General features: G+C 37.8%; 3 protein-coding genes across 4 annotated transcripts; 2 read left to right on the top strand and 1 right to left on the bottom strand.

Annotated features, from left to right (window-relative positions):
• Positions 1-6,364: 6,364 nt before the first annotated feature.
• LOC132198997 (bestrophin-2-like) lies at positions 6,365-18,453 on the top strand. Of its 2 annotated transcripts, none has more exons than XM_059623362.1 (11): positions 6,365-6,757; positions 9,900-10,034; positions 10,498-10,664; positions 11,579-11,736; positions 12,099-12,176; positions 13,206-13,358; positions 15,497-15,577; positions 15,635-15,786; positions 16,186-16,295; positions 16,362-16,509; positions 16,851-18,453. In XM_059623362.1, the coding sequence occupies exons 1-11, from the start codon at positions 6,579-6,581 to the stop codon at positions 17,509-17,511; spliced, it is 2,022 nt and encodes a 673-aa protein (XP_059479345.1). In that variant the 5' UTR covers positions 6,365-6,578; the 3' UTR covers positions 17,512-18,453. The 2 variants fall into 2 exon arrangements, with proteins under 2 accessions (XP_059479345.1, XP_059479346.1); XM_059623363.1 differs by having other exon boundaries at positions 16,362-16,499; positions 16,851-17,075.
• A 231-nt stretch (positions 18,454-18,684) lies between these two features.
• LOC132198688 (early endosome antigen 1-like) lies at positions 18,685-24,242 on the top strand. The gene is made up of 12 exons (XM_059622860.1): positions 18,685-18,898; positions 18,967-19,069; positions 19,196-19,597; positions 19,650-19,738; positions 19,798-19,998; positions 20,055-20,261; positions 20,316-20,609; positions 20,948-21,021; positions 22,525-22,764; positions 22,818-23,038; positions 23,099-23,259; positions 23,316-24,242. The coding sequence occupies exons 1-12, from the start codon at positions 18,785-18,787 to the stop codon at positions 24,075-24,077; spliced, it is 2,868 nt and encodes a 955-aa protein (XP_059478843.1). The 5' UTR covers positions 18,685-18,784; the 3' UTR covers positions 24,078-24,242.
• LOC132198690 (uncharacterized) lies at positions 21,018-22,323 on the bottom strand. Its single transcript, XM_059622862.1, has 2 exons — positions 22,069-22,323; positions 21,018-22,015 (listed from the first exon to the last, which is right to left on the bottom strand). The coding sequence occupies exons 1-2, from the start codon at positions 22,236-22,238 to the stop codon at positions 21,166-21,168; spliced, it is 1,020 nt and encodes a 339-aa protein (XP_059478845.1). The 5' UTR covers positions 22,239-22,323; the 3' UTR covers positions 21,018-21,165.
• Positions 24,243-24,246: the final 4 nt, after the last annotated feature.

Below are 24,246 nucleotides of genomic sequence, written 5' to 3' on the forward strand. Positions count from 1 at the left end.
TTTACACAACTGTAGCGTTGAATTCTTAATCCATAGAAATGTATGAAAAATAGGTGACGTAAAATTAATAAAATTTTGTTTCTAGAATAATAAAAGTCAAAAGTATTAAAAAAATACAAAGCTAAAAATTTGTCAGTGTGATCAAGACTTAATTAAATCATGGGGGAAAGTTTAAATTAATAATTAATAATTAGGGAAAATCAATATTGATCAATAGCTGCCTGAATTTCAGGCAATTACAAACACAATTATCTTCGATTGTATCATTAGAATGAGTTTTACTTAATTTTGTATACATTTTTATGAGCAATTATTAATTTTTTTTATTTTATACAAAAATTTTGATTATTGCTATTGGTTTCTGAAGCAAAATAATAAGATTTTTTGACAAACTTTAGGCAAAATTATAATTAAAAAAATCTATCTTTCAAATGTTAAATTGATTCAAGATAAATCCTTTAATACCACCTTGGAATGCGTTAATCTTGATATAAATTAAATGTACTTTATTATTTTAAAAACCAGGCAATTTTTGAGCAGAATTAAAATTATGGTTTATAAGTTATATTAAATTTAACAATTTTTGTATTTTATTTAATTTATTATTTTAAATATTATTTTGCCTTCTACTAATTAATAATTTTTAATCCGTCTAACCTCAAACCTAATAAAAAAAATTGTGTTTAGATATATTATTTAAAAGCTAAAAAATTTAAGTTATTCGCCTAAAAGTAATGTTGTATTTTAATTTAAATGTAACTACTTGAATCATAAGGCATGGTTTACTTACCTCATATTATGTGTCTCATTATTTCTTAGCAAGATAATTATTTTATTAATGATCAGAATAAATGTTAAATAAAATTGTCCGTCAGAATAATTCAAGAAAGAGCATATTGATTATCGCACGGATCATTCGATAGTCTTTTCATTGTTTCCAGCAATTAAGTGTCGCGTTGGATTCGACGCAGGATAAATCTCAATCGGACGCGCGTCGTGAAATGATAATTCTCTCTGGCCATTAGCCAACGACGCCTGGGCGATCAATTCTGTCCGCCGACCGCTGTTAATCCACCACCCGTCCGATTGTCGGCTCCAATAAAAATGGCCACACGCATCAATTCGTCGCGGAACAATGCTGGTGTCGATTTCATCAAGTTGATTAAAATGAACGGCGCTGCGCTGTTCTTCGTCGACTGGGGTCACATAATGAGGTGAATTTCATTAAATTAATTGAATTGGAATTTTCTAAAAATATTGAATTACTCGCCGAAGGGACATTTTTACTTCCCAGTATTCTATTGTGATTAAAATAATAAATAATAATTTTTCACGGAAAAAATTGACTTTGTCACAAAATATGGAAATGGAGGACTGAAATTTAATTTTTATTTAATGAAATATCATCTGAAGCCGTAGTCAAGTGTCGCTGCAACCCTTTCGATTTTGTTTTCATAATTCCTTTCACCATTGATCTCTTTGTTTTACGCCCTCGCAAATGGATTTTGCTGCATCACCAATGCCGCCAACCTCAACTTTGACCTTTCGAAATGATAAAAACACTTGAAGTAAGCGTGTGGAATCTCTGAGAACTCTGAAGCAAAAAATTAAGAGTCTATCAGAACTGATCTGTCTTTTAGAAAGTTGCCAAATCTCTTGTCGACTTTCTTCTTTCCACTTGTTTTTATTTAAAAAACTTTATTATGACTAAAAAAAAAATCATTTTAAATTGTTAAAAGCACTGAAATTTTCTTTCCTTCCATACACAAACCATTAAAAGCAGTTTATAAATAGAAAACTTCTTGCAATTACAAAGTAGCATCCTCATAGAAACTCGTTTTCGCTTTCCATCTTGCTGAACAAATTGCAAAGTTTTCTTTAGACAAAGTGGCGTCGCAGCGAAAATTTGATTTTATCCATCTCAGTTTGACAAACAGGCGAGCACTTTATCGACCCGCATTTTCCTTCATTTAACAAAATCATCGCAATTTTTCTCATCAGTTCTGCAAATAATTCCTTCTCATATCAAATAAAAACGATCCTGCTCGATGAGGGCGGATCCGTTTGAGCTACTTACAAAGTAAGTGCCACTTTGCAAGCTGCAGCTGCAACTCAGTTAGCAAACTTTTCCAATTTGCATGTAGCAAATTAATGCATAGATAGACTTGTTCGTGGAAGTAAAGACTGGCGATGCAGAGAAAGAACGATTGTTTTGCCTGCGCTGGAATGTTTGTTGATGTAGAAGCTCATTTCGGCTAACCAAGGGAGAAATGGCGAAAGCGTCGATTGATTTTGATCTGCGAGTGTTTGGCCACTTCCATCACCCCCGGCTACAATAAAAGAGTCAAAAGCAACAGCACCACCTAAGTAAGAGACGCTCGGACTGTTTATTCTGCTAGCCCGGCTGGAACTGAATTGATGAAGATTGAATAAATAAATAATATTATTCTTTAATTTAAAATGTATATTATTTTAAGAACATATCATCGGAAAGTATTTGAATTACGTAGAATTTTTACAATTGCTTTAATTGTTGGCAATAATGCCGAAAAAATTTCAACTACATTAATTCTTGATTTTGAATTTCATCCAATTAAATTTCAATGCAAAGTATGCAACTTGACAGACATAGATGCTTGTCAGGTTGCATAATTTCAAATTAAAAGCAAAATGATGATGTTTTGTCAGATAAATTAAGATAAAATTATAATCTATTGAATTTTTTTTTATCATCATCAACGCTTTTTGAAAACTCTGAAGGGATATTTTGTTATGATAACCACATTTTCGTATTCACAAAATACTTCACTTTTTGCATCTCATTGGCGTGGGGTAAAAACTTTTAAGTATTATTTCAACCCCGGCGGTAAAAGCTCGTCTTCGTCCGCCAACAATGAACGATGGTGGCGTCAACAATGCAGCGCGTGGGTGTGCCGCGCCTTGGCGACGCCACACGTGGTGGATCGAAGCGCACTTAAAACGCCTGCTTCTGTCCGTGAGATGCTGTGTGACGCAACTCCTGCTCGCTCGGCCCTTTATATATTTAATGCTTCTCTCGCGTCTGTTCTTCGAGCGAGCAGTCTCGTGATTTGTATCTCTGGCACTCAATTATTGCGCGGCCTGTTATGATCCGGCGCGAGCGCGCGTCCATCTATCTGCCTTCCTGCACAGTCCACTTTTCGCGACACGATTTTTTATTATACAATCCAACGCGACCGTAAAAAAGAAAGAAAAAAGAACGAAACGCCTTTGACATTCTGCGGACAGCCTTGTTTCCAGCCAAACATAAAAAAAAACGGATACATGGAGATCTTTCAGTGTATTTTAAGCAAAAGTTGGCAAACACGTTTTGTAAAAATAATTTAATGTCCAGTTTAAGAGTGAATTTAGTTGCTTTATCTTAAAATAACAAATTAAAACAAACAAAATAAAAAAATTCAACTTTTGGCAATTTAGAGCAAATTTTTAAAGGGAAGTTCCTCGAAAATCAATTTTTTAATAATATTCGCATGTGTTACGAGGCCAGAAAAAAAAGAATTTTGAAATGTTTATTAAGAGAATCCCAGAAAAAATAAAAATACAAAATTTCAGGATTCAATATTATATATTTTTGGTTTATATCATATTTAATTCAATTAATGTTAATTATTGTGCATTGAATTTTCGCATTTAATTTCATCATTGATTTTGGATGTTATTGAGCAGCAGAAAAAATAGCCAATCGACCAAAATTTGCATGTTAAATTAATTGTTCTTTCTTCAATCTGTTCACATGACGCGAGTTCTATTCTTTTTACTGCATATCTTGATCAGAGATATCGTTTCTCGCGCCCGTGTCCCTTGAAGGACAAAAAAGTAGCTCACATGGTCATTTTGAAAGCAAGGACTCTTCTCTCATAATTTACTACCCGTTTTTACAACTCTTTGAGTGTATCTGCTGTGCACGACCAGATTACACTTATTTTTCCAGTGAGCAAATGTTCGATAAATCTGTCGGCACGGCGAGTGTTTGCAGTTGGAAACAAATGCAATTAATATGTCGCGCTAATCTGTGCACTTGGTCGAATCCGACCAGAAAATCCTGAAAACGTTTCGAGTGCGTGAATTGATGGTTTGATTTTTTACTCCCCTTGAATCGGCCAGTGTGTGAGCGTAAATAGGCCATTCGGAACGAGATTACAAAGCCTTTTTTACTTTTACGACAAACCGCGCGCTTTGTCGTGAGTTTCTCTCGTTTTGCTGCCAGCCGAGCCAACGAATTCGAGGGAAATCATTTTATCAGAGCGAAAAAAAGTCATTTCTATTTCAAAGAAAGACTAAGTTGTTGTATAAACCAAAGAGCATTTCGAGATTTTTTTCCCTGCTTAAATAAATCCTTTTCAAAATAAAAATTTCAATCCGTGGTTTATGCTCTAAACTGCACTGTAAATATTACATTATGCTTTCTGGATTTACCCGTTTTCTTTTTTATTGTCTTTTTCACTCTGCTCCGACGGAGAGTTTTAGTGTCGCCAGAATTTTTTCGCAGGCTTCTTGATCGCGCGCCAGGATTCGCAAAGGCCTTTGTCGTTTCCTCCGGCCGACGATGAAAGTCGAGAAAATCCGCCGGCCTGTTCTTCTCACGTCGATTTCTTTTGCCATTCTTTCTTTTCCTCCGCGTGCACCTTTTTCTTCAATTGCTTGCCGGTTCTAGATGTGTGTGTACACACAAATATACAAATGCCTCAGCAGCTATTCTTTTTAAACGCGTGACTCACTGTCACGGCGCGAAGGCATTGCTCCTGTGCATGGCTCACAAATAACCGCAAATAACGCTCTGTAATACCTAAAAGAAATTTACGATTGTTTGCAAGAAAACTGTCACCGCCAACAATAAATAATTTGTTATATTGTAAAACTGATAGTTGCTTTTTTGGTGAATAAATTTGTGGCGCATGCATTTATGCAAGGCTTTGTATTGAAAATGTTTTAATTTAAGAGCATTTTTGAATACTATTTTAAAGTTAAACTTACAAATAGTAATAATATTATTTAAAAGTAATTAATCTTACATGAATTTTATTTACTTTTTAACCATTTTCAGTTTATTATTTTTATTTATATTAAAATAATATGATAATTTTTTAAATACGTTGATATTAAATTGATTCTGCTGTTTGAAAAAATCTAAATTTTAAAAATTGATGTAATATCAAAATAATAATAGTTTCTTACAAATGTATATATAATTGTTAACCTAATAAACATTGTATAGGAAATTTACATAAAACCTAATTGTTGTTCTTCAGTCATATTTGTAAAGGTTACACCCATTTTACTTAATTTAACATTTAATATTTTTCTCAAATAATACGGTTAATGGAGTACATTTAACAGGCAGTTTTTTTTATTTTTATAATTTATAACATGTCAAGGTCTGTTCCCCTTTATCACAAGACAAGAGAAAATAATTAAATAAAATCGCTAACCAAAATGATATGTAGCGTTCTGAATTTCAATTAAGGAAATTTCCAGCAAAGTGAAAGGATAATGTTTGTTTTTCCTTTGTAAGCATGTCTTTTACAAACACACACCTCTTCTCTCAAATAACCTGTCCCAAATAAAAACTAAAAATGTTCTTTAGTTTGTCAACATGAAATCCAACCTAAATTACATATTTTTTTTGTTTATTTTTTTAGGTAGAATTTTCTATATATTAAAATTACACCTTGTGAAAGCATTTCTGTTTCAAAATTTCAGCAAAATAAATTGTTTCAAAATGATAAAAAAAAAATTGATTCAAACTCTGCATTTTTTTATACGAAGCAAGCAGTATAATAAATTTTTCAATTTTTGTTTTTAATATAATTAAACAACCTATATTTATAATAGATTAAATGCGAATGTAATTAACTCATTGCAAAGTACGCGTATTTGATTCAAATGAGCCAGAGCTTGAGGCATTGCACCCTAGTTGTACGCAAAAGCGTTTAATACAAAAAAATCCTTTAAAAACACTTTAACCAATCGAGCCAAAGGGGTGTGTGATTTACGCGAAATGTTTTCACTTGGACGCTCACACGGCGTGGGATTAAACGGCCGTTTTAATGCTGAGCGGCCACTTTTATTTCGCAATAAATCGGCAAGTGCGAATATCATCGCGGGAATGATGAGCACGTGGCGTCGGCAGATCAAAGCGGCGGTTGGAGGAAAAAGAGCAGCGGAAAAGAAAGAGCACTTGAGAGAAAAAACTAATTGGGTAAATAAACAAAGCAGGGGGAGAGCGGCGGGCGGGCGAGAGCGAAAGCGCGGAGGGCGACAATGTAAAATTAAATGAGAAAGAAGAAAGAAAGCGAGTGGCGGCGGCCAGTGTGAAAATCGCGAAGAAGAAGCCAAGCCGGAGGACCGAGAGCGAGCGAGCGACTAAAATTAGTATAGTCGAGCGAGCGAACGGCGGCCGAGAGCAGCGGCCGAGACGAGTTCTCGTGGCGTGAATTTTGCGATGGATTGCGTGGACTGCACCTGAGGATCAGGTCGTGCGAGGCCAGCAATGTGCTGCAAGTATGTGCTGCTGCCCGATGCTGCACCCGCGAGGCTAGATGACTGTCAGCTACCAGTACGAGGTGGCATCCTCCACCAGCGGTGGATTCACCCGGCTCCTCTGTAAATGGCGCGGCAGTCTCTACAAGCTCATCTACAGGGAGCTCTTCCTCTTCCTGGTCGCCTTCGGCTGCCTCAGCATCGCCTACAGGAACTTCTTCACGCTCGAACAGAAATTGTGAGTCTGATCTTTCTCACCCCGCCTCCCTCGTTCCTTTGTTGACAGCTTCGTTCACACTCGTGTATTGTGCTGGCGACGCGCAATCTGGGTCACAGATTCCGAGTGAAAAATTATGTAATGCATTATTCGAGAGACAATCATTGAAAACTGCAGCTGCCGTCAAAGGGTGCATTTCAAGATGCACTTCCTGACAACAGAGCAAGATGAAACTGATTGATGTCGAGAGATGCTTTTGAAGCTCCTCGACTGAAATTCTTTACTCAACTCGTACGACTTTGAGATTTTTAATTTATAAAATCACTTTCTGAAATATTTAATCCTAATTTTCTTTTGATTTTTATATCCAAAATATCTTGTTGCTATTATTTTTCCAATTCTGAATGACATGAATTTTGATTAAATCTAAAACGTTTGATCAAAATTTATTTAATCAAATCCACTAAGTTAAAAATTATTTTGATGTTATTCTTTAGTTAATTGTTCTTCTAGCCTAGATAATATTTTAAATGACGATCTGTTATTTCAAATGAGATCCCTCATAGCCATTACTTAAGAAAAGAAAAGTAAAATTACAATACAAAAACTTTTTAAGTCAGGCGTTTTGACAAAGCTCTGCTAAGTACGATACCCTTTCTACTCGTATTGTTCTATACTTTGTTGTTTTTTGTCATTATTTGGGCAGAATAAACAATAATTTGACAAACTTTGTATAAACAATATTATGAGTTTGTCATTCTTTAGGCAATAAAAAGGCACCCAAGGAAACGTTGGTGAAAAATAAACAGTTAAAACTTTTAAGGAACTTTGACAAAACTCCTCCAGTTCTCTTTTCTTTTCAATATATATATTTTTTTTTTAATTAAAAACAAATTTTAAATTTGAAGAAATCTGTTTGCGCTTCACCAATTTTTGATCTCACGTAAAGCGAGAAAGAGGAATTCTGAGGCAATATCCGCGACCTTTTTATAGTTTCCCTTTTTTTTCTTTTTCGCCGTCCTTTTCAATTCATTGCTCCGTCAACGCGCCTGCTACTTTTGTGCGTTATGCCGCCCGCACGCCTCACCCGTCACGCGGGTTGCCTCTTTCAGCCGGAATTTCGCCTTTTGCCATACGCCAGAAGGAAACCCCTTTTGCACTCTCGCGGTGCACAATAACACATACATACACTTCTTTTTGTATGTCGTCGAAAAAAAATGCCTCAAAGCGGCTGACATTTTAATCAAAACAAACGCCGCGGCTTTTCATTTTCCGGGCGCCAATCCGTCTCTTTTTTTCCACCACAACCTTTTTCATCTGACGCCTCGCTGTCTGCAATATTTTCCCGTTTGACAGCTCTTTTTCCGGGCGAAAAGACGTAAGGCGAGCCGTGCCTTCCTCAACGTCCGACCGAAAGTCCAGAGGCAACCGCCCTCCAAAGAGCGGCTCGCCAAAGAGTGGCAGAGCACGTGGCCAAGCGCGGCAGGCAGCCAGAAAAATATGACGTCACCTTATCACTTGCATGTGCTTCTGTTGACACCGTAATGCGTGTTTGCACCAAGGGCTGCTCGCGCTGGAAATAATCATAATATTCCCAAGAGCCGGGCCGCGTAAATAAACACCGGCCGCGGATGAGAGTGGGCAATTCAGAAAACGTTTCAACAAATAAAGAAATAACTTTAGGCAAACTATGCGTTCCGTTCTCCACATTTCAAATCCATATATCTAAATTTAAAATAATTTATAGTAATGCACTTAAACAAAAATAAATTATTTAATAACCATAATTATTTTATTTAAATTCATCTTGTTTAAAAATATATATTGCTCACTTTGTTTTAATTTTTGTTTATTTTATTATATTATATCATTTTAAAAAGGCACAAAGTTTTATTTCAATAAAGTTAACAAATACATATTAAAGTATGTTTTGTAATATAAATTCAAGGAGACAATTATTTCAAATAAGCTACATCAGTAAAATCATTTTAAAAATATTAATAAAATATATGGTTATTTCTTGCCAGTTGGTTTATATTATCAATTTTAAAATTTAATAATAATCATCTATTGGTAATCCGCGTGGTTTCCTTTTAATTGCCTGAGGATAAATTATAACGAGACAAATGGATTCATTTTTATTAATGAGAGTCTCAAAACATTAATAAAAATAAATGTCGTAGAGCTTTTCATTAATTTTTATTAATGTTTTGAAAGTGACGTCCATTATTTATTCTTTTCATCATTTTCCTAGGGCAATGAAAAGAAACCGCGCGGATAACTTGAAATAATACGTTTATTTAAAAGTACCACCACACCACCGAGAAGGTACTTTTATTTAGTTACATAATTTAAACATTTAATTTAATTATAAACACATCCTAGAAATCAAAATTTGGCAACAAAGCAAATGCAATTTTTTCATCAAGTATAATCATAGTTTTTGCTATTTGCATTATGGATTTGGAAATTCGTTTTGGCGAATTTATAATTTGCCATGTTGTGTCTCTCTATTTCAAAAGTGTGCCTGACGAGGACAGAATTTCGGAGCAAGCTATATACTTTTGTCGCGAAATCGCGCTCTCATCACACTTGCACATGTGGCGTGTGAAATAAATGCGTTTACCTTGACCCAAATCCGCACTGTCGCCCATTCGCTCGCGCGGCGCCGCTCGTAATAATTAAACAAGTCTACCTTTGACAATAAGAAACTCGAGATTTTGATTTCTGTTTTCTTTTGAATTCTGATATCGCTTTGAGCTCTTGTAATGCAAACGAATAAGAAGTGCAATCGATAACCCTCCAGAGAGAGCGACACTTTTTGAATGTCTTTCGCTACAGCAATAAGGTCGATTTCATTCCCAGAAGGAAACTCGCTTATTTTGTTTCTGCTGAAGGCAGCAGGAAAATAAAACTTGATGGCTTTGCTGGCATGAAAAGAAACTTGCGGTGAAATGCATTGCTCGAGAAAATGCAAATCGTTATGATTGGAAAGAAAAATAATTCTATCTAACTTTCAATTTTATTTCAACTTTCCTTTTAAAACGAATAGAATTTGGTTCCAACAAAAAATTACAATTATTTTTAAGAACATTTCTAATTGCAAAAATATTATTTTAAATTTCATTAAATTAATTTTTGTTACATTTCTTTTTGTTGACAGATTATTTGAGAAAGTAGTAGTTTACTGTGACAAGTTCATCGCGCTCATTCCTTTGTCTTTCGTGCTTGGCTTTTATGTGACCTACGTCGCTGGACGATGGTGGCAACAATATATGGCCATTCCTTGGCCCGACAAGTAAGTTTTGGTTTTGCTCAGGGATAATAAAATAATGATCTACAATTTATTGATTATAATTTATAGCCAAATTAAACTAGGATTTAAAAATATTTAATTGTTTAAATAGTTTTTCTTTACTTTGAGGAATTAAATATACAAAAATTTTCTTTGTGAGACTTCAAGTTTGTAACTGAAACTTTTAATCAACATAATATTCAATTTGGCTCTTCATCCCTGATCTATAAATTGATTAATATTAAAACTGAAATCCCAAAGCAATGAGAATTTTCTTATCCAAAAGACTGGCTGAATGAAACTTAAAGTCCCTCTTGTGCGTTCAATTATTCAGCTCGGTCCAGCCTGAGAACAAACTTGGCGAGTTACTTGGCAAACTTTTCCGTTCAGCCGAGAGCAAACTCAAGCGTGGCCTTTAAACTCGCTGCAAAAATTTCTTTGGTAAACTGAGAAAACCGTTTCGCAGGATAATGCACTGCGTGGCGCTGTACGTAACGGGCGACGACGAGTACGGCCGAATGCTGCGCCGCTCCCTGATGCGCTACCTCAACCTGTCGCTCATCCTGGTGCTCAGGTCCATCAGCTCGGCCGTCAAACGCCGCTTCCCCACGCTGGACCATGTCGTCGAGTCCGGTAGATATCAATTTTGCAAATTTTGGACTGATTATCAAATTTTGAAAATTGATGCTCACAATATAGTATATTTTCCAAAAAATGCAATTTTTTTTCAAGTTACAAAATTGGTTTGATTTCAATTATTTTTAAATATTTGTATATTTTATTATTTAGATTTCGACGGATGAAACTGAAACTTAAATTGTGGTTTTCAGAGTTTCTGATTTGTATTTTGTAGATTTTCTAGCTATAAAGGTATAGATAAGTCCAAATTCTGGATTCGATTTTTATTGCTATTGATGACATTCTTTTCAAGATTACATAATTTATATATAAGAAAAGATATATCTTTGGAATAATTGAAAAAAAAGCAGAAGAAAAGTATTGTGGAGTTGCCTATAGACAATCACTATTCATTTGTTGAATGTAATTATTTTGAGCTTTATATTTATATAAAATTCACAACACAGTTAACAATTTTTTTTAAACTTTACTGGAATAATTAATTAAACTTTACTTAGTATAAGTCTAATAATTTATGAAAATAATATAATTAATTTTATATTTTGTAAATTTAATAAATCAGTAATTTATTCTTTTCATAAAATAAAAATTGTATGAATGTAAAATTTATATAAAATTACCTACATATTTTAACAGGCTTATCAATTAACAGATTAACCCAATTTTAAGTAAAGAAAATTTATTTTTTTAGACTTACAATTAGTTGGGCACAAGGTATTTTTAAAACATACATTAGTGTTAAATTTGAACTGAAATTCTTAATTTTCTACGGTCAATCTATTTATTTTTACCAATTATTTTTAAATGGGTCAAAAAAATTAATAAATTCAATTAATTCAAGTTTAAAGTCAGTTAAATTTTCTCTTTTAACTTTCAAAATTACTCTTTCCTTATTTTCATCATTGTAGGTTTTATGACCAGAATAGAGTTAGAAATGTTTGTGGCCGTTCCAAACGAAGAATTCAACACATACTGGATACCCAGCACGTGGTTCATCTCGCTGCTGAAGCAGGCCAAGCGCTCCAACAGAATCATGGACTCTCAGGGACTGAAGATCATCATGGAGGTGAGTCGAGCTCAAAAAGAATCCCGACCGGATTGGATTTCATGAAACGCGTAAAAATTTGCACAAAAGAAACTTTTGTGTGCGCGACCCAGCGAAAAAAACACATAAAACTCTGGCGTGACGCTCGAGCTGCTGGTCTTTTAACGCAGACAAGTCGGTGTTATTTATGGAGTGCAAAAGCCTCATCAAAAGCCATTCGTATGGGCCGCAGTGGAAACACTTAGCACGAGGAAATTGTAACGCGAGCTTTGTCGCTGGGAAATTGGAGTCCCGACGCGAATTTTAAGTACTTTAAAGCTGGGTGTTAATTTTCGAGTTTCATCACGACCCGTTTTGACTCACCAAATGAAAATGGATTTCAGGAATTCAACGAGTTCCGCTCAAAGTGTGGGATGCTGTGGAGCTACGACTGGGTCAGCATACCTCTAGTTTATACTCAGGTGAGCACTTTCAACCTAAATTACGGACGGGGCAATTAGCAAGGGATGTCTCTTAATTAACAGATTAGGATTAAAATTCAGGTGCACGAGTTACATTTATTGCCCATAATTTTAGGAAGAATGGGATTAAATTCTTTACTGTGCCAGACCGTTTAGGAAAATACATCAATTTTTAATCTTATAGAGATTATTGAAAAAAATTAATAATTATTAATTATGCTTTGAATTTGAATTTGAAAGATTTTAATGATAATTTTTCTTTTTGTAGAAAAAATTGATTGAATTGAAGGACTCTTTAGTATAAATTAAATTTTAACTTCTGAAAATTAAAAAAAAAAAAATTGAAATCTCAAAATTTACTTTTGCATGCTTAACTTGAAATTTTACTGATCAAAAATCCTGATCAATTTACAGAGAAAATCTAAAAATAATGCATTTTAACTGGCAATGAGAGAGATAAAAACAAATTAAACTTTCAAACGAATTTTAACGTGGATTCAGAAACTGAGCGAGAAAACCAATGCTCGGAAAACAAATTAAATTGAATCCACGTTAAAATTCTTTTGAAAATTTAATACAGAAACTGAAATACACTTAACAACGCAAACACGACACAACTCAACACTAAAAATTTAAAAAAAAAACACACTCACACTAACAAATTAACAAAATTAAACTTTGTTTATCGTAAATCATAAATTCTGCACCTCTTAATAAATTACTTTTTTTTCTTAATTTTTGACAAATCTGATTTCAAATTTTGAAGCTTCCTTCAGCATTTGCTTGCAAGTTTATGTAAGCTCAACAAATTATAACGATCGTTGAACCTAAATTATAAAGGCCGCTTCTAAAAAACTGTCAAGAAATGATTTACTACAGCTGGTGCTGGCCAGCGGCAACACTACTTGCTTGCGCGGCCGTTGCACCTGAGGGTTTTCATTATTTCTGTTTCTCTCTCGGCACTCGGCTCTCGAAATAGCAGCCGAACGAAAATCCGAAAGCGATTACATCGTTTGTCCATTCCGACAGGTGGTGACCATCGCGACGTACTCGTTCTTCCTGGCCGCGCTGGTGGGCCGACAGTACGTGGCCGGCGCCAACAAACCCTTCCAAATGGAGATCGACACTTACATTCCCGTCTTCACCATCCTGCAGTTCTTCTTCTTCATGGGACTGCTCAAGGTAAGAGAGAGACACGGACGCGTTTTGTTGTCGCGACGAGTACAGGCGAAGCGAGCTCCCGGTTTGCGAGTCAGCTCTCGCGGATCGAGCTATTTCAGGAGTCAGGGGCGGCCGCCGGCCTGCCGGCCGGCCGGACCAACAACATGGGCCGTCCGAGGCTCACAACAACACTCTGATCTCGTGGACGCGAGAGTCGGAGAAAGAAGAAAACGCCTGGGCCACTCTCGGCGCGCGGTGTCACATCGCGCCGAGCCGAGTCATTCAAGCGCGCTCCTGACCCACCGCGAGAGACATTTCGGCCTCTCTATTTCTCCTTTGTTTTGCAACGAATGTCCCGCGATTAATTGGCCCCGACGAGCTTTCAATTAAAATAACTCCCGATTTAACGAGCGCGCCATACGCCCGCGTTTGATTCGTCATGGATCCAGTGATTTATCGGAATGGCCCCGTTTTCAACTTCTAGTGACATTTTTACTGCATTTTACTACCGAAGGTTCGACTGAAGTCATTTTTACCAATTTGTCAAAGAGGAGTATTTTTATTAAATCCACTTTCAAGCACATAAAATGTATTAAAATGAGTAAAAAGTTAGTTATGACTAAAAAAATTATATTTAAAAAGATTGATAAATTTAAATTAAATATCACTTTAAAATAATATTTTGAGGTAAACTGATTTTAATTAATTTTTATAATTTTTGTATTAATTTTAAATTTTAACTATGTGCAATATTCTGTATTTGTAAACTGTCGCTTGCCACTGGCGTTTAATGAACTTAAAAATAAATGTAAATTAATAAACAGAATAAATTATCTGGATATGTTTCAATAATTATTGAGAGAAGCTCACTTCATTCAATAAAGCTTATAGGGCTCTTTTTTAAATTTATTGTAAAGCTTGAATAAATATAAATAATTACAATTTACTGTCTTCATAAACTCGTCTTTTTCCATTTATATTCAGGCCAAATTAGATTGCAGACTTTATTCAAAATCTGATCATTTGCAATATCACCTTAAATGGGTAGTGCCGTTGGCGCGCGTTTCTTGTCCCTTTTGCTCGCGTGTCCTGCGCGGACGATGGACGACGGAGACAGAAGAAAGCGATGATTCCCGTCTACGCTAAAAGAACTGCGAGCTCCGAGTGAGCTGGCAACCTACATTCTCTCGCGCTGTTATTTTGACGTGCCGGTGCCAAGTCTAATGTCTTGTCACGATACTCGCCAGACGTGCGTGTCTGTATGTGCAGCGCAATCATGCTACTCACCTTGCTGATTAATTTCAATAAACGCAAACAACATTGCCAATTTTTTTTTGCATCTAAAAAAATATGGTGAACGCTGGAACTGAAATAAGAGAGTGTAATTTATATATCGCGGCGGCAGTTTGCTCGCTCCATTTATCAAACGAGCGCACAGGCGTCGCGGCGTGAAAATAGCCGAGGAGTTTTTCTACTGTTTTCATCACTTACTCTCGATCGACGAGAGATGATCTTTTTATTTTTCATTGTGCCTGTCTCTTTGGTGGGTCAAGGTGAATTTATTATGACGGCAAGTCTGAAAAATGAATTCTTTCTCGCGAAGTTGAGTTATTGAGTGTTCACTGTAACGGATGTAAATTCATCACGGTCACGAAAGAGCTCACTGCGCTAATATGGAACAAATCATCAGTCTTCTTCAATATAAATTATTTGTAAAAAAATTTCCCTTTTGCTCAAGAAAAATTAAAAATTTAAAATCTGTTGGAAATCTAAGAGTTTTGAAACTGGATAAAAGTGAAATTGTTTGGTGGTGAATATTTTTTATTCAAATAAATATGGACAAAGATCTTCAACCCAATTTTGTGGTACATAATAAGACACTTTTCATTTTCACATTATTAAAAGTTATGAATTGGAGAAATTTCTGAATAAATTAATCTTCATATAAATTAATAAAAAATAAATTTTATTTTAATATCATTAAAAATAGGTGTAAAAATAGATTAAAATAGTTTTAACTTCATAATTTTTCTTTTTAAATATATATATTTGCACTAAGTTTTTGAAAGCTGAGCTCAAAACCTTAATTAAAAAAAAAAAATGCAGCACTTTTGCCCAGCCCTGTGAAAATACTGATCTTTGGCGATGTTGGATTGCAGGTGGCGGAGCAACTAATAAATCCATTCGGTGACGACGACGAGGACTTTGAGCTGAACTGGCTCATCGACAGACACACCAAGGTAAACAAACTCACTGGAGCCCTCATAACGTGCTAAAGTGGCCTCTGCCCCGACAAGGTGTCGTACCTCGGCGTGGACATCCTGATGTCTCGGTCGCCGCCGCTCGTAAAAGACATGTACTTCGACGACGTCGATATGATGCTGCCCTACACGGAGGCCGCGCAAGCCTACAAGAAGAAAACCTACCGCGGATCTGTACACGACATGATGTGAGTTTCTGTTGACACGTCGAGTGATACTGCCCGGTCGCTGCTCTTTAGCCCTAATATAATATGACACCAGACGCCTGCTGCTTTTTTTATGCAAAAAGCAGGAAACAAGAATTTCCAAGATACATATTTTTTTTCTTTATTCAGCGCGAGAGCAGAACGCTGTCGCCGTTAATGAAGCTTGAAAAAAGTCGCAGCTGAAAAATTTACGGAGCTTTCGTCCTATTTTCGGGTCGCCGAGAGAGTAATGAATGCTTCAGCGCGAGAAATCGCTTTCTTGTGTAGCATCCCCAGCCTGTGTATGCAACCGGCTGCACGAGCCGGTCGCGCCAGTTGCATAATCACGAAAATGCTGGCGGGCGTTTTAATTATTTCTTGGCATGCATCTGTGTGTCGCAGGGTACCAGAGGGCAAGCAGGGCATGTATCTGCCCGAGATCGTGGAGGAGGGTCAGTTTGCCATTTCGAGAAGCGCCACCCCGAGGACCTCCATGATGAACCTCTTTCCAGGCATGTGACTCGCGCTCTCTATGAAAATAAACACTTTTGATCGTGAATTGGCAATTTGCTCAACAGGCCAGTCGTTGTCGCCCTATGAGGAGACTGGCTCTTTTGGCAGGAGGAACGAACGGACGTCGCCTTCGCCGCAGCCGAGACTGAACGCGGCGTACTCCAGCAATGGAAATGTAGCCACCCCGGAAATCGCTTCCGCAGGTACCAGGCGGTAAGACCGACACCCTTTCCCCTCCTTAAGAGAACTTTCTAATCAGTCAACATAATAACATAATAAAAAAGATAAATTTTAAAGAAAATGACATAAAAAGGGCTAAAAAAATATACTTTTACTATATTTAAAAATTTAATTTAATAAATTTAAGGTGACTATTAAAAATTTTATATTTATTTTAAAAGAGTTATTACAAATTAAAATTTTCAAATTATATTGAATTGGCTAAAATAAATTTAAAGAACACCTTCTTCACCATTTTCCATCCTCCCCAGATAATCCTTAAAAATATTTAATTCCCAAAGAAAACCTCACCGATTTTTTTCTACTTTTTTCAGGTTACAAGCCGGAGGGCAAACAAGCTGTAATGAGCTGGGAGCTGATCTGTTCGCAATGCTGTCCGAGGTGGACAGACAACAACGATTAGGAGGTCGTCAAATGCGACGGGACTCCGGCGTGCCTTCCTATCCCCCGTCCAGCCTCTTAGGCGAGTCCTTAAGTCGCCGCTCAAGTTCTGTCATGTCCGAAGAACCGGACACAATATCCGTGTGCAGCGCGACGGCGCCGGTGCCACCTGCGCGGTCGCGACTTCGGTACCTGCTCAAGAGGAAACACTCGAATTCGACCAAGAAAAATGTCCGGTGGCGGGCCGTGCAGCAGACGGACGTGCCGCCGCCCTCGCCGGACATGAGTGTGAATGCACTCGTTGAGCACTCGACTGCCTTCATGCTTCGCCAGATGATCGGCCCAGTGACCGGCGGCGCCGAAATTGAGAAAGGTGCGGTCGGCGCCGTGGCGCTGACCAGGAGTATGCCCAACATTCAGGCCACCGACGTGGAGGTGGACAGTGAGTGGCCGCAGGCGTCGCCGCCGAGGAAACGGACGGAGAGCGTCCACGTGCCCAAGGAGGTGATCAAGGAAGTTCTGGCCAACGCTTTGCTCAAACCGCCCGAAGACCATTTCGTCGGCAACACGCACCAGCACGAGGAGACAAAGTGATGCTGCTGCTGCGACTCTCGGACACTCACGCGGTGCCTTTTCATTAAAAGCAGGAGGATCTTGTGTAGAAATTTGAATGGCCTAAAATCGTACATCCAGGCTGGATTAAATCAAAATTCTTCAGGAGAACTTTTATTATTTTTCATGAAAAAATTGCTTTTTAAAATTACAAACAATCTCTGTAGTTAAAATCGATTTCTTTTATATTTTCAAGTGGACTTGCTGGTTCAAGTGTTAATTAAATAAATTTACTAAATTGATTTTAGTGTTAAGCGACCTGCTCTCTGTTCTCACACAATTTATCCTTTTATTCTTTTATATTTTATTTCAATATTAATTCGCTCCTTATAGAGGTGCTCCTTAAATAACAACTGCAGCTATTAAATTATCAAATTCCTGCACAGTTCTCTGCTTAAAAATATTCTACCGTAAGTGCTCTTTTCAAAAAAGTGATCCTCTGTGTTTCTGTTATTTGTAGGTCAACGGTGGCCTTTTGCCGCGGACGACATTGTGCTCCGCGCGCTGTGATCAAGTTGAAAGTAATTTATCGTTATAAACTGAAACAAAAAATATTAATCGTTTTTTTAAAAGACTTCTTGTGCAAAATAATAATATTTTAACACTCACTTTGGAGAAACTACTGCGTCCTCTGCTAATCCTGTTATATATCTTGACTTTGAAAAAGACGACGATCCTTTTTTATTATAAACGTAATTCCAATTTTTTAATGTGTCCGTATCTCTCGTTTCACTAGAACCTGTATTTTGCTCTGTTACACACAACCAACATACCTGGTTAATTGCGCCCTCTACGGAATTATCTCGTGTAATATGCAATGTTTTTATCTATCACTGCTATTCGTAAAATGTACAACACGTTCGATTTTGTGTGATTATTCTCATAAAAACATTTTTCACATATTAAAAAAATTTAAAAAGAATACCAATGAAAATAGTTGTCTAGTCTTTTAATGTATCAAACCTAAAATGAAACTGCAAATTTATAATAAATTAGATTCTAGACAGTGGAGAAAATCACGAAAACACTAAACACTTCAGAAAATATTATTATATTGGATTACGACAACCCGGTGAGCACGTGCCAAAATTTGAATTTAGCGCCAAATCAAATTCGAGAGAACCAATCAGAGCGCGGCTCACTTTGGCGCGCATCACATGTCGGCCAAAACACGACATGAAATTCTTTCGAGTTTGACGTTTCCTGCCAAAATATTCAGCGATTGCATGTGTCGGCAGAAAATATCGGCCGTAAAATGAACGGTCCAGGTGTGAGTTTGTTCCAAGGTGCAGAACTCCAGTTGAATCAGACCAACCCTGACGAGGAAGAAGCTGAGAATGCCGCGGAGGAACAACGCAAGAATGCCGAGGTACTGCAATTAAATTTTTTTCCTTCGACTCGGAACCGCAGTCACTGAATGTAATTTAAAACCCGCAGTTGAGGAACCTTCTGAACGGTGCTTTTGATGACCTGGACATTCATCATGACGCTGACCTTAGCTTTGCCAGCAGCAAAAATCTCAACAACTTTTCATTGCCTGGTACGTTTTTGGAAAAATTTCATAGAAACTCTACCTTGAGGTATCAAATTTCACTCGGGTCTTTTTTATGGTTTCTCTAGAATAGTCAACTCAACCAAAAGTTTACATAATTATTCATGTTTTTAGGTGGTCCTGCGTCTTCGGACGATGAGCTTCACACTCCGACCGGCCCAAAACGGCTGACCAATGGTCACTTAAACGGCCACCTGACCAACGGGAATGGTGATGGCACCGAGAGCCAGCTCTCGGGCCATTATAATCACTGCTACCACAACAAGGGTGCGTACGCCGACTCATCAGTGAACTCGACCCCAGTGAAGCCAAAAGTAACTGCTGGAGGCGATGCCGAGCACTTGGCCACTTTGTACGAAGTGCGCATGAGGGAAATCGTCCGTCTTCAGGATGTGCTTGAAGCCCACAAGAGGGACGCCTCTAATCAGGTCGAGCGCCTCAACCAAAAGATTTTGCTACTGGAGGCTGAACGAGTGGCCACAAAGAGCACCCTGACGCAGTCCCAGGCTCTTTTGGGTTAGATTTTTTGTATTTTATTTGACACTTTATGTTTATTATTTTATTAAAGTGTCTGCCAAGGAGCAAGTTCAGGAATTGCTCAAGCAAGTGGAGTACCTCAAAAAGCAAAATAAGGAACTGGAGGATCTGAAAGATGAGGTATTGTCATTTTATTTTTTAATATTAATTACAAAATAATTATTAAATTTGAAATTTAGCTGGAACAAGATGGGCTCATAATGAGAGCAAATATTGAGAGCCTCAACTCAAAGATGGTGGCAATGGAGAAAATCTCAAATGAAGCATCGGGTGTTCGTCAGGCTGATCTTATTGTAAAATCTCTGGAGGAAAGACACCGCAAGGAAATAATTTCCTACCAAGTGCAAATTGAAGAGCTGAAGGACAAGCTAAATAATTCAGTAATACCTCTCCTTTGCTTTTTTCCCGTATTTATAATATTAAATTGTATTTGCAGACAGACAGTATAAGAAACCACGAGAGAAGGATCATGGAGTTATCAAGGCAGCAAGAAATGATGATGCTTGAAAAAGCTGATTCGATCAATAGCCTTGCCAGAGCCTTGGCAGAAAGTCAGCAGCACTGCCAAGAATTGATGGCTGCCGATAACACCAACGCTTCGGTTGAAATCAAACGACTGAGAGATAAAATCAAGCAGCAGGAGGTTTGATTTAGAAAAATTATTTGAACATCAAAAAGTTACTGTCTTTTTCAATAGGGCCTGATAGAAAAGTACAAAATAGACGTTGATCAACTTGAGATGTTGGTCGGCCTCAGCGTTTTGACCTCGGACTCGTCCTCCTTACCACTGGAAGGCCGTGCTGGATTCTACAAAACTGGACTTGATTCTGTTGAGAGCTTAAGAGAGGAGCTTGCTAAATCTCTTCGATATCATGAGGCACGAAGGGCAGAAATAAAGCAGCTGCAGTATGTTATTCAGGAAAAAGAGGCTGCTGCTCAAGGCTGGCAGAAACAGGAGGAAAAGTACAAGACGGAGATGCTTAACTTAAAGGTCAGTCTCTAATCATAATTAGGGAATTTCATTTTAAATTTTCAGCTTTTTTGTTTGATGAAGTTGACACTCGAGATGATCATGGAAATGAAGAGATTGGGCTTTTACTTGTTGCGAAAATTGTTTTTAATTAAAAACAAACGGCTCTATCTGTTTTGGTCACGGTCTTTTTTTTTCAAATTTTGCTGATTTTTTCAATTTAAGTATTCATGAAATAGGGTTGCAGACCGTGGAACTGGTAGATATTTTTTCCTGCATTGAGGAAAAGCCCGTTTCTTTCATTTCCATTTCAGATTTTTGTATGTTTTTATTAAAATTTATTTTACAATGTTTCACAGGCTGAATGCGACAAGCTTGCCAATGAGTTGGAAAAGGCCAAAAGTGGAGACCAAGGAAAAGAATCTCAAATAAGGTACTGTGGATAATTTTATTTTTTCGATAATAGGTTCACAATTTATTATCATTTATTTATTTGTCCAACGTCTGTTTATTATTATATTATTGAGATTAGTCTTTACATTAAAAAATGTATGAATTGCATCAGTCAAGAAAATTTTCACATCTGTCCCTGCACAACTTGAGAAGAGGGTCCTGCCTGCGGCTCTTCCTCGTCTTCAGCAGTCGCAGTGGAATTCACAGGCCTAATGTAGTTGGTTGGCTTCATGTGGGTCAGCTGGTCATGGGCCATTTCAAGTCTGAAGGTGGTGTGGTTCGGGATGCCAAGTTCGGCCATCACATAGTGATTCTGCACCTCTTCTCCTCCGGCGAACATCCGGTAGTGACCCTTGGGCGCGCAGGTCGTGTTGATGAACCTGACCTTGAGGTCGTAAATGCTCGTCTGGGGGTCGCAGAAAAATGGTCCGACTCGCACTCCTCCCTTGTGACGACCACCAGTCTCAATGAACACCTGTCGGGGGAAAGTGTTCGGGTATCGAACGAGGGTCACCTCATCTTCCCTTTTCAGGTGGTAATACTTGATTGGCTGGTCCGGTTCCAAAACTCTGCCGTGGAAGAAGAGCATTCGCTTGAACTGAACCTCAGGCTCATTATTCTCGATGCAGTTGGGTCGAATTTGATTGTACATGGACGACACCCTCTTGTTGAAGTTAACTTCCATCACAAAATGCGTCTTGTCCGACTTGTCCCTGACGGAAACGTAGTCAAAAGAGTTAGGCACAGTCACTGAGATGCGCCACTTATCATTGTAGACTTGCACCTCCTGCATCATGTCCGTGTCCTGCAGAACATCCTTGCCACTCAGAAGAAGGATCTGCTTCTGCCACGGGATTCCTGTGGCCGACTCGATGTAAGTCTTCACCTTGCGGACGGAGTCGGTCGGTTCAAAGTCCACCTTGAAGCCTTTGTTTAGAAGCAGATTCGTCACCCAAATGCACCTCACAGAAAACCTATTTAGAAAAATTAATATTAACGTCTGGAAATTCAAAGGAAAAAAAAATACCTTTTATTCCTCCTTCTTCTGTGCTTGATGTTTTTTGGAAGATGCTTCTCGCAAACAGAATGGTCGATGGTTGAACGCATTTTGGTGATGATCGCCGTTGTCTTTTTTAATTTGAAATCGGCAAGGGCCATGAATCCCTCCCCGACCTTCCTCTTCTTCTTCCTGGGCATGATTTTTATCCGATTAAAGAAAAGGACTCCGAAAATTTGTGTCGATTCTCTGTTTACAAAGTTTTCTGTTCTGTCTGTTGACCATGCCACGCCCTCTTTTTAAAAAAAAATTACCGCGATATCCACGTTTAGCCTCCAGTGCTATAATAATCCTTCTTATTAATTCTTCAAAATTTTCAAACCTATTATTTGTCTTTTAAATGCTAGAAAATTTGCAATTTTGTATATTTAATGTTTTATTTGTACCCTTCAAATTTTTCTGTTTTAAAAAATATTTTGCTTGCAGGAAAGAAAATGCTGATCTGCAAGAAAAGATCTCACACCTGGAGGAGGCCATCGCGCGCCTGCAGGAGCAAAATACCCAGCTGGCCGAGCAATCAGTCGAGTTGCAACGAATCTGTGATGAAGAGAAACTCAAGGTCATTGATGACCACAGCAAGGAATATGTCCGATTCCACAACGATGCCTTGGCCAGGGCCAGACAAGAAGAAAAAGATAAATTGCACAAGGAAATGCAGAAACTCAGGTTGGAAAATTCAATAATTCTAATGAAGTAAATTGTAATATTTTTGCAATTAGGCTTCAATTGGAATTTGCCCTGGAGGACGCCGACAAAGCAAAGCAGGCGTATATCAATCTTGTCACAACCAAGAATGCTATTACTGATGAGATGGAAAGCCAGAGGAAGATCTTAGGCAAACTGCAAAACCAGGTTGGCTCCAGCAGCAGCTCGAAGCATGATTTGGGTGAAATGCATATTGCTGTGTACGAGGAGAGAGTGCGCAGAGAAATTGAGAATGGTGATTATTTTTATAATTCAAAACATTTTTTTAGTTAATAATTTAATTTTTTTAATGCAGCTAAAAAAGAGATGTTGGAGGAAATTGCTAAGGAGAAGGGCGTTCTGATGCAGGAAGCCAAACTTGAGGCCGAGAAGGAGCTACAGAGTAAAATTGACAAAGCGCTAGATGAAGCTAAATCACAGTGGAAGAAAACAGACAATTTGGAAATAAGACAAGAGGTATTAAAAATTTACAATTTTTTTTAGATTTTTTTTAAATCCTCAAATAATTCTAGTTGGAACTTGAAATCAACAAACTCAAGGCTCAGCTCGAGAAACAAGTCGAAGAGGCTAAATTGCAAAAGAAACAGCTCGAAGATCGGCTCTGGTCGCAGTTCCACGAAGAACTGATGCGAATGGACCAGTTTCAGTCAGACATGAAATTCAAACGCATGTCAGATCAGGTTGACGGAAAACGAAATGATAATGACACATCGATTCGCAAGACTCACTCACTGAACAACTTAGAAACGAGGATCGAATTGGAGGAGTGCGTGAAGCGGTTGAGCCTGGAGCTGGAAGAGTCTAAAAAGGTCCACTCGCAGCGGCTGATGGAACTGCAGGAGTTGCTGTTCACCAAGCAGAAAGAGATGGAAGAGTTCAAGCAGCGCATGCTGGAATACACCAAGAGTCTGCACGAGGGGCGAGAGAAGCAAAACGAACAGTATATAAGTGCACTGAAGCAGGAGATTGAGGGTCTGACAGAGGAGCTGGCCAAGAAGAGCAGCCACGGCGACCTTGAGAGGCTCAAGCAAGAGAAACGGAAGGTTGAGGCTGAGGCTGTCAAGATGAGAAGGGTGGCTGAAAAGTACAAGGAGCGCATTATGCAGGCCAAGGATTTCTACGAACGCAAGGAGAAAATCATCACGGAAGAGTTCAAACGCAAGGAGGACAAGTATTATGAGGTGCTGTTGAAACTCAAGTGTGAAGTCGACTCTTTCAACGTACTCGGAGACTTCACCTCTGCAGATGAAGCCGACCGCCCCGTCAAATTGTAAATTTGGATTGTTGTAGAAAGAGCTATTTTTGTAGATTAGGTGCCATGATGTATTTTTAGGGACCAATGTGTTTTAACTTTTAACTGAGGGACCATGACAGATGATGCTCATTTTATTCTTAAATAAGCAATAAATAAAAGCCTTGATGGATTTTAATCTTTTATAAAAT

The sequence above is a fragment of the Neocloeon triangulifer genome, unplaced genomic scaffold (assembly GCF_031216515.1).
Source record: "Neocloeon triangulifer isolate White Clay Creek 2 clone unplaced genomic scaffold, ASM3121651v1 ptg000013l, whole genome shotgun sequence".
Lineage (NCBI taxonomy): Eukaryota > Metazoa > Arthropoda > Insecta > Ephemeroptera > Baetidae > Neocloeon > Neocloeon triangulifer.